At 37.4% G+C, this 11,222-nt stretch overlaps 2 protein-coding genes across 3 annotated transcripts in view; one reads left to right on the top strand and one right to left on the bottom strand.

The window, feature by feature from the left end:
* LOC101242471 overlaps positions 1 to 11,222 on the top strand; it is a 357,398-nt gene that overhangs the window by 181,643 nt on the left and 164,533 nt on the right. The gene's annotated exons all lie outside the window — the stretch shown is intronic.
* Positions 783 to 10,703, bottom strand: LOC100179803 (toll-like receptor 3). The gene is made up of 17 exons (XM_002120201.4): positions 10,496 to 10,703; positions 9,765 to 9,937; positions 8,658 to 8,829; positions 8,050 to 8,243; positions 7,530 to 7,669; positions 6,810 to 6,901; positions 6,228 to 6,349; positions 5,772 to 5,907; positions 5,184 to 5,357; positions 4,469 to 4,767; positions 3,901 to 4,092; positions 3,359 to 3,457; positions 2,984 to 3,177; positions 2,500 to 2,682; positions 2,104 to 2,167; positions 1,610 to 1,821; positions 783 to 1,381 (listed from the first exon to the last, which is right to left on the bottom strand). The coding sequence occupies exons 1-17, from the start codon at positions 10,629 to 10,631 to the stop codon at positions 940 to 942; spliced, it is 3,024 nt and encodes a 1,007-aa protein (XP_002120237.1). The 5' UTR covers positions 10,632 to 10,703; the 3' UTR covers positions 783 to 939.

Here is an 11,222-nt window from a genome sequence, read left to right as displayed (position 1 = left end):
ACGCACAAAAAATTAGCAATTTTTAAAATAAGCTACATTACACTACAGTTTTTTAATCAATTTTACAATTTTAAAATACTATACATTTAAAAATGACGAAAAAACGTTTATTTTATTACAGCTACTATTATACTCCATAAGCCTAAAACTTTTCAAGTTAAAAAACTCTTTCCAATACTTAAAATGACCTATTTATACGCTACTGTCAGTAACTTACAAGTCTGGATTACGCCGACTGTGTTATGAGTTACAGGCATATTACGCGCGTGTATTATAAGTCTGGAACCACTATGTTATTATTGGATTAACCCGCAAACACAGGCCCACGGCGCCGCTGAAAAGAAAACTGTTTTTATAGCCGATCAACTGCTACCCCTAATTCTCGACTTGAAAAACGGCATTTATATATATCACGTATACACTTAGACGCACCTAAGCGCTAAACGAAAATGCAAAAGACATTTATTTCGCATTAAAACTCTTTTTCTACTAAATCTAAGTCATTTTATTGGATTTATTAAAGAAAATACGTAAACACGTTCGCTTCGATTGAGCTTTTTTTCTAAAATGAAAAACTGTTTAGAAAATCGCGCCACTTTTTATTTAGTAATCTCTAGCAGCCTGAAACGTTTTTTTTTGTGGAATAAAATAATATTTTTTATTATATTTGGGGACAAAAAGACGAATTCTGTAAATTTTATTAAAACCTGTTATTTTAACTTTTACGTTGATTAATTTAATAGAATATTTAAAAATAAGCCGAAACTAATCTAAAAACAATATTTCTAGTACACATTTAAAAAAATGTACTTGTTATTTAAAGTATAGAATTATGCTTGCGGTTTATCGGTGTAAATAAGAACCTAAATGGAATGTATGCGTTTTTTATGCATATATAAGCGCATAGATAAGTGCAGCATCTACAATAATACTCAAACCCTAAAAAAACGATTTCAATCGACTGAGTGGAGTCCCTAACTGCTGCCAGCGTTTTTTCTTTTCCATTTTCGGTGGATGATTGTCAGCAACAGTCTCTGGCACAAGAGGAAATTCTTTTTCTGGTATAGGCGGAGGTTCTACCGTACCATGCAAATTATCGAATTCATCAGGAACAGGCGACCGGCGCGATTTTGTCGGTCTTTCAAATTCGTCAGAAACGGGGGACCTTCGCGATTTTTTCGGTCGGTGTTCGTGACGTCTTTGAGATGACTTCGTGTGTTTACGATGACGTCTTCTTCTTCTACGTCGCCCGTTCGGACTTACGTCACGGTCACGTGGTCTGACGTCAGCCTCTTCTTCCTCAGCGGAGTAAATGCTCTCCGCGTCCTCGCAGTTAGGTGGGAGTAGTGTATGCGAACGTTTGCCTCTGTGGCGTCGGTGACTGAAATAAGAACATGGTACAAGTTACGTCGACATAAAAATACACCTTTCTTATCTACAGTATTGGTTGGGCAAGACAGTCCCGGTTTTCATTCTCTTTATCGTCCCATTTGGTAGTAAACAAAGTATATTTACATAATTATACAACGGTATTCTCGGGCCTCTAAAAAAGCGTAAAAACACAATATTGAAATTCGTACTGCTATACATAACAGCCTAAATGTATTACCTCGCGTATGCATTTCTACTGCTTATCATTTCATCATCCGGATCTTCAGGTATGACGTCATCAACCCTTACGTCATCAAGCCTTTTCATCGTCGAATTCGGAAAGGTTCCGACAGGAGGGTCAAACGAAGAAGGAAGTGTTATCAAAGGATCGTCTTTTACTTGGTTACTAACCGTATTTACTTCTGGCTCTTTCATTGCTGGCCTTCGTACCTAATAAAATATAAGTACTCTTACAATTGCGTCTAATGTAGTACGTAGGTTAGAGTAAAATGATTACGGTTTAAACTCTTTTATCCGTCTATTCCATGCTGTTTAATAAAGAATATTTACAGAAAATCAGTAAACAAAGAATATTTACAGAATTATATAACCATTAAAAAAAGCGTTGTTAGTTGTTACAACAAAAATAAGGGATAATACCTCTTTGTGTTTTATGAGAACGTGTCCGGTTTATTACAACTTACAAGTAATTATTACTCTGATATGGCATACCTCACACACGACTTCCCCGTTACGATCTATCCCAAGACGACGGAGGCGGGCGGCTCTTGCGGCACTGAAAATATGGCCAAGGAATTTTAACATTTATATATTATTTAGTTGTGTACTGAGTGGTAAGATGGATACTGTCAGCACGTAAGCACCACATTTCCTAATCTCATTTTTAACAAAATGTAACTTATTTATCCCGTATCTCCATTAGGCCAAAATACACCTTGTACCATTGTGCTACAGAACCGTTAATATATTGTTTCATCCAAGAGCTACAGGAGCTTAATTACAACGAAAGAAATGAAAAAGTGCCATCTTGCCACGCGAGGATATATATCTTATATGTCATTTATTTATTTATTCAAACATTTTAAACAATACAGCGCCACATTTCACCTGATTCCTATCTCTGGTTTCTCGTCGTCTTCTGCTCGCCTAGTTGAACGTATGGTGCTGACGTCACGGTTTTTGATGACGTAATCATCCAACTTTTCAACGTGTCGTGCTGTGGGCATCAAGTCACCATCGTCGGGAACTTCTGTACCAAGCCAATTCCGCCTTGGACCGCTTTCTGTAGTTCTGTAAGTACGTAAACATAGCAACATAAAGTTTACCTATATCTTTACGAATACAATAACGAGGATCATATAATACTGTGGGGTAAGATGGCCACCGTTAGCACATAACATACCATTTTTTCCTGAACGTGTTTTCAAGAATAAACAACGCTCTTTTAGAATCGCAAGGATATGGTTATAGAATTTTGCAATTACTTTTTTGTTTACTAACAAACGGAACGATATGATAGAATAAAAACATTCACACACAATCTTACCCCAACCTACTATATTACTTTTATTAACAAATGATTTTTACCAACCTACACACCAGGGCACACAAAGTGTCCCAGAAATAAAACTCCTGCCTATGCCGACCACTCTGTGGGAATTGTACGAACGATTTCTCCACCATAAGTCGCTGAAGAGCAACTGGCATGTCCTTCCAAGGTGTAGCATCCAATAGAACTATAATGACAGACTCTTTCGGGTCTTTCTGCATTCGTTCATGTATTGTCTGAAGAGATAAACAAGCAAATGAATAAATGAATGAATGTATTTTGATTTATCCTCGCATGACAAAGTAACGTCAGCTGTTGTGTTTTGTTTCATACACCTCATGTCCGCTTACTGTTACCACATGTGTAACTCTGTGGGTGTATATGTACAGGTACAAGTATGTGGGGTATAAGATATACCTTCAAGATAAACACACACGATTCTTCCCCAAGAAATTCAAACGTGATGATCAAAACGATCTTTCTGTTGGAGTCAATGCAGCTGTTCAAACGATCAATCTGGATACAAATATATAATAAGTTAAGTGAAGATTAATTTAATCTTCGCTAGTGTATTTAAAGGATAAATATAAGGTTTATGTCTTGTTACACGAGATTGGACATTCATGATCTTTTATCGTCCCATTTAGTAGTAAATACAAAATAGAGTAGGGTGGGGGAAGATGGGACACCTTTTCATTCCATTTTCTCGTCCCATTTGGTAGTAAACAAAAAACATTCTAAGAATTATAAAACCGTATTCTTACGACTCCAATAGACCGTTATTGATTGTTTAAAATACGATCAGGATATTTGGATATTATGTGCTAAAGGTGTCCCACCTTCCCCCACTCTACTATATTTACAGAAGTATATAACCGTACCCTCAAAACTCTTAAAAGAGCGTTGTGAAGTTTTTACATGAACTATCTTTATACCAACCTACTATACTACCTACATACCCGGATCGTTTTCCCGACAGTAAAAACGTCCAAGTTGAGCGATTTCTTCATTTCGCTTTTCTCCAAAGGCATTTCACTGTCAGCACTATTGGAAGATTGCGTGTGCCGATGCAACTTTGGTATCATCGCATTTAAGATCCATGTCTGGTTAGTTTGGTGGCATAGAATAGCAGCATCGTTCCAACTGTCGTTCTAAAATGTATAGTTTAGGAGTCAGGGTGATGGGCGAACTGTGGCTCAACGATCATACCACATGTTAAGATATCTACGATGCTACCACTTTGGGCGTATGTGTCTTCGGGCAAGAAACCTAACGACGATTGCTCCAATCCGGTAGGCCTACTTCATTATAGATAAAAATGAAACAAATCACTCAGCAAGTTAAATACGTGGTAACTCGTAGGCGGGCACGTGGTTTATAAAACAGAGCACCCTTGTTATAAAGGCTATTGTTGCCCGCCACGCAATCATTTGTAAGTTACATTAATCCATTTATTTATCCCGAAGTATTTATGTTAAGTTGAATATTATTAAATCTATTACCAACGTATGCTAACTGTGTCCTTACTTTTATAACGATGTCGCTCCCTTCTTCGTATTTAGTAAACTTCGAAACAACTTTTCTTTTCGGGTCTTCATTCTTTTTACAACACCACTTCTCGCCTTTCTTTTTTCGCCTCACAATTACAACAATGACTGTTGCAATGACAATCCCAATTAGACCGACTAAGGAAACAGGGGCAGCAATTGCCCATGGGGGTACTGTCTCTTTAGTACTGGTCACTTCGTCACATACAAGTTGGCTGGAAATAACGTTTATAAGCGGTTGATTTCGTAGGCCTACCGGCATAAAGCACGAGTATAAATCTGAAAAGAAAAAAAATGGTATAAGAAACCTATATAGAAAATATTCTAAGATAGAAAACCATACACAAAACATGTGGGGAAAGAAGGATACCGTTAGCACATGATATCCCATATTTCCTAATCGTGTTTTTAACAATTAACAATGACGCTCGTTTAGAGTCGTGAGGATACTTTTATATAACTCTGTAAACATTCGTTGTTTACTACCAAATGAGACAATAAAAGGAATTAAAAGCATGAAATATCTGATCTAATTTATTATACTGAACGTAAACAGTCGTCTAATCGGGCACGAAGTGTATGAAACAGAACACCCCTGTTATAACGACTGTCATTGCCCCTCCAAGAGAGGATAAATAAGTTACATTCATTCAAAGACTACAAACCGTCAGCAGAGCATGAAACCTTAGACTTACTTAAATTATTGTTAAGTAATAACACGGATGTGGTTTGAACATAATCTACAAAACTGGTGATGTGGCAGTCGCATCTGTAGGGGTTGTTTGAGAAGTCGGCTTTACGTAATGATGGTAACATTAACTGCATTTCATTCTGTACTGTTCCAATGCGGTTGCCTTGTAAATAGATCTCTGAAATAATGAATAGTAATCAATTAAAGAGATATTCTAATTGCATTTTACGTTGTTGAGGTCCTGCAGCGCGGCATGCTACGGGACCAGAGATTTAGGCCAGAATTGGCACATTACCTCCTAAGGGAAGAAATAAATGGAGCTTTTGCGAAAAGAAATGGTTAAACTTTTTTGAATTCGTATTTGTACAACTCTGGCCTAACTCCCAAGTGCTCTAGCATGCCTCAGTGTGGAACCTCGCCCATATAGAACATAATTGGTTGATTTTGGTCAAAGCACATTTAAAATGGCAGACCTATTGGCCGGGCTCTTACAATAAAACATTTAATGAACAATAGCTCAAGCCTACACCCCATGCCGCGCCGTAGAACCTCGCCCATATGGAATAGAAAAACCCAATTTAAAAACTCCTACCTTTTAGTGCAACCAAGTTGTACGTGTTGAAAGTAACCAGGTTGTTGTAACTAAGATCCAACGATTCAAGGTTTGATGGGTATACGAAGGTTTGAGGGTGGAACTGTTTCAATGTGTTAGAGCTGAGGTTCAAATCCTGGTGAAGAAAGTTATAGTTATTCAAGTGGAACCAAAGTTCAATTAAAGTGAGTATGTGGCATACTAGTGCATCTGCCTTCAGCTTACAGATATACAAGTTTGAGACTTTACGCTGCTACCATTGTGGGTGTATATATGTATTTTGGGGAAATACACTTAACGGCAATTGCTTCAAACTTAGTGGTAACTTATGGGTTGGAGCACCCTGGGTGTAGAGGAAACGGACCAATTCTGGCCTAAATTCTAGGCCCCATGGCATTTCATATACTGTTATAGCCCATATAGAATAGAAATATACTATAAAGGTATGGCATTTACCTTTAGTTCTCTCATAAACATGAAATCATCAATACAGAGTTGAAGTATTGAGTTCCCTGATAGATCTAATTTTCTTAGCACTGTAAGGCTTGATAGTTCGCTACCAATATTGCTCTGCGCAGCTGTAATAGAATGACAAGATTGTTGGTTAGGTTGAGACTCAGTTTAGCTTAAGCACAAAAGTTTCTGATATTGTTATTTATCATAAAACAAAAGTAAACAGTAAACTACTAGACTAGATGGAAATGGAAGATTATTGGTTAAACACTGTAGCCTGCTTCGAAACAGCTACTGTTATTTTGTAATTAAACATAAGTTACAACGTATAGTAGACTATACTACATTAGATGAAGTAATAACAGAATGATGGGTAATTAAATAAATAAATAAATGTAACTTATTCAATAACCTCGCGTGGCCGGGCAACGTTATAAGGCGTAATCGAAACGTCAGAACACAAATACATTCCAGAAGAACTATTTAGAAAGCAAGTATATGCCAGGCACTTGGCAGCAACAGCTTTTAAGTACGTGTCCTATTACAGGGGCTGATATGTTTAGTTTTATTCACTCCCCAACTTACTTGTTCGTTCTTCAACTGGGAAATAATCTTCCGACGTCACCGTATCAACCGACTCGGCAGTCGAACATTGTCCGGACTTAACTCGTAAAATTCTGTCACCAAAAATTAGTTATACAGATCATACATTGGTCCCAGGTGCCATGAGATGCCTCACAGTAAGATTTTGCATAGAAGTTCTGTATTACACACTAATAAAACCATTATTATTTATAATTTTTTAAAAAGTATAGTTTCCAATTGTACTTATTTTCGCTTATAATAGTTGCATTTACAAAGCTTTGTGCCATATAACATTATTATAGTGATTATAGCAAAATAACCTATAGCGACCTCTTCCAAAAATTTCAAATCAAGCAAATGTAATACAGTTGTGTACAGGCAATAGCAAATCAAGTGATATTAAAAACGCCAAAGTTTAATAAGTCTATACACGACTTTTAGGCTGCAAATGTAAACAGTCACACATGCGCCTAATCCGATGGGATATACAATCCATAATATAGTTATTGACTCTGCCTAAGGGCAATGCAAAGCCAGACACATAATAATCCACCGAGTGTGGTTGTCTATAGTAGAATAGGGAAAGATGGAACACCTTTAGCACATAATATCCAAATATCCTGACCGTGTTTTTAACAATTAACAACGGTCCATGGGAGTCGTGATGATACGGTTTTATAATTCATTGTTACATTCATTTAGTATTGCTTTAGAACTTACGAGTTATGTGACAGATCTAGAACCAATATATTTGTTGGTAAACCTTTTGGAATTCTTGTCAAAGCGTTGTCCTTTAAATCTAGGAGTTGAAGCGATGGCATACTTTGAAATGTACCTCTTTCTATGGCCGTTAGTTTTCTCTGTTGTAAAACATAACGTAAGTTACATGCCTGGTAAAGGTGGCTGTCCACAGTATCCGGCGTGCGAATTCGCGTGCGAAGTCTTATGCAAACCCATTACCGAGTTCCGCATGCGGCAGCGAAATCCGGACAAAACAGGCAAAACGGACAATTCCGGATACTGTGTACAGCCACCTGTATACTCGTAGGCGGGCGCAGGATGTGTTGAACAGAACACCCGTGTTATAACAAATGTCGTTTCCCCGCCATACGAGGATAAAGAAGTTACATACCTGGTAACTCGTAAGCGCGCAGGGTATATGAAACAGAACACCCGTGTTATAAGCCACTGCCGTTGCACCACCACGCGAGAATAAAGCCGTTTAAAGTATAACCTTTACCTGTTGTGCGTCGCATCCAGTTATTCGAATCTCTTTTAAATGGAGAAGCCCACGAAAGGTTCTAGCTCGTAACATGCGCATTTCAAGACACGACACATCAACGTATTCAAGACCTGTAGGCAGACGCCCGTATGGAATCTCAGGAAAGAGGTTGTTGGATGCCACGAGACGTTTTAGTTGGGTCATGTAGCGGCCTGTAAAAATATGGGAAGGTAAATTGGACTTCAAAACTAGAGGTGTTAGGTAATAGATAGACTGTAACCTATACCATGCCGCGTGAAAGTACAAATTGATTATGACTCCAAAAATCTGAACTCAACGTTACTTAAACACATTACATTGTTATTATATATAGTAGGGTGTGGAAAGATGGGACACTTTAATTGTCAGACAAGACCTTTTTAATTTTATTGCTACGGATCCCCATTTTATGATAATCAGGAAAATATTCTTACAGAATTATTCGACAGTGTTATCACGACTTTATAAAAACGCGCGTCAAAACTTATTACTGTTTTTAAACAGTAAAAAAATATGTAAAATAGATACAATATATTTTGAACTCTTAAAATACACCGGTTTTTGTTTCTTGTATATAATTACTTTACCTTGCGGGTCCTTTAGCATAGGAAATCTTCTTATATTCGTATCAGATATATTCAAAACTCGTAACGACCTTGCAGCTTGCCCAAGATCGTTTATAGTTAAGTTACCAAGCGGGTTAAACGAAAGGTCAAGGAATTCTAAATGGGAAGCGTCGAACGCAAAACCGTCAATTGCCTGAAACGTAATATAGTAGGTCGGTCAAAAGATAGCATGTTATGACTAAGTGCAACTGAATATATGTTAATTTATACTGCTCGTGATGGGTTTAGCAGCTACGCTTTGTTTTAATAATTTTTTAAACTAGTTTTTGTCCGTATAGCGTGTTTGAAGGACTGTCCTTTTACCCGTTGCAAATTTAAATCACACGGCAAACCCCAACCTTTAAATATGAAAATCAAACTCGTAAAAGGTATAAACATTGTTTCACGCTGATAAACAATGCATTATTTTATCACGAGATTTCATTAGCATTTTAGACTATATAGCACTTAACGGTTACAGTCTAATTACAATTTATACCATAGGGGACGCGCAAATAGATAAGGCGCATACATACAAAACTGCTATCACTTGATGTGCCCTAAAGGTTAAAACGCATAAGCAATAAATCATACGCGCCATGAGTAACGTTTTTTATAGATGCAGCAATTCAATTGTAACACCTGCTGTGTCTTGTGCAGGCGATTAGTTTTACACGCAATAAATTAGTTATTCGTGCTCGTAAAATAACGAAACGCCCGGTGTTATGACTTATGTTATTGTCGTTTTGTTGGATGGGGCAATAACGTAATCGGCAGTGTGTTTTAAATCACGCGCCTCATGCCCGCTGTCGAGTTAAGCATGTGTGTCTTCTTATACACTAGACACACACGGTGTATTCATACACCTCACACTTACTGTCAAGTCATATTGCAAGCATATTCACATACACCAAACCCAAGCAGCACCCAAACCATACATATATCCATAACATTACATATATGGTAGCCTATCTCGTAAGTGCGCACGGGTGTATGAAACATAACACCCATGTTATAACGACTGTCGTTGCCCAACCATGCGAGGATAAATGAGGTACGTCATTCATTTATTCATATCAATTACCCTACCGTTATTGTGTTTCTGGATAAATCTACTGTGCGCAACTGAACCATCTGATTAAAATCTCTTCGTCCAATACCAGTTATCACATTATTGCTGAGATCAACCAGCGTAGAGTCTCCAGGTATATCTTGAGGGACATTAGTTTTCTCAGTGTTGGAGCAATTGATCGACTTTTTATCTGAAATGCAATTTGCAAAACGTTACATGATGATTGTATAAAACACGAAATTTTTGTTAAGTTTCAATTCAAACATGGCGGCCCATATGCAGGATACAGTTTTAATCTTAAACGTCAAAATTCATTTTCAGTGATATCATTTAAACCAATACCAAAAGATAAGTTCTTGTAAAGTAGTACGCATGGTGGTATTATATAGTATTGTGGGGTAAAGGCTTGATCCTGCTACCTTTGTGGACGTTTGTGCTCTTGTGCAAGGATACCGAACGGAAATGTTCCAACCCAGTGGTCCTTTATGGGTTATCTAAATTGCCAGCCTAATATAGTACAATGGGGGAAGATGGGACAAGTTACATTTGTGGTAACTCGTAAGCGGTCACAAGGTGCATGAAACAGAACCTCTATATTTTATAACAACTGTCATTGCCCCGCCACGCAAAGACAAATAAGTTACATTCATTCATTTTCTAATAAGCCTACTATTATAAACCAATTAAGCCGTACACCTCAAGTTCGTGACGTATAGGCCACGTATGCTACACCACACAATCCACTTACCGTTATTAAACAAACCGCAACTACAGCTCTGTGGGCAGTTTATACTTGTACGTCTGACTCGCTCTCCATGTACGGATAAACCACAGAAAACAGTAACAACGATTACCCACGCTGTTATGTATTCCAGTTTCTTCATTTTGGAAGTTATTTTTTACCTAATTTATTCCATAGTCGTTATGTAAGCTTTAAAATATAAAAAAACAGCAAATTAAAATAAATAGCAATACTATATTAGGCCTTGAAAACCGAAATCTGCGCTGAAATTTGCATTAGCCAACAATGGTACTACCTGGCCTCGAATCTAGTACCCGTTTCTAATTAGAGTCCTAATCACTGCACCACAGTTGGTATGGCTTCCACCCTATAGTGAAAATACCAAAACATATACCCTATTATAGTACGTCTTAAAACTAAATGAACAAACCATTGTAATTATATATGTATCCTCGTGCGGCGGCAACGGCAGTCGGTACAACTCAAGCGTTCTGTTTCATACAACTCGTTTTCGCCCACAAATTACTACATTTGTAACTTAGTGGTTCATTTTATCCCTTTCTCTTGCAGTATTATATACAGTACACTTTAAAAAAGCTTTCTAAAACTGTTGTATACTCGTCTGGTTTGTTTAAAGCTTACAAACCTAAATACATTAAACCAGTTATGCAACATTACTCTCAATACAGTTAAGACTTCTGATTTAAAATGCGACCGACCGCAAAAACTCGAG

Source organism: Ciona intestinalis, chromosome 13, assembly GCF_000224145.3.
Source record: "Ciona intestinalis chromosome 13, KH, whole genome shotgun sequence".
NCBI classification, from domain to species: Eukaryota; Metazoa; Chordata; class Ascidiacea; order Phlebobranchia; family Cionidae; genus Ciona; species Ciona intestinalis.
Note: the sequence above shows the minus strand (reverse complement) of the source record. Positions and strands in the feature narration are given on the sequence as shown.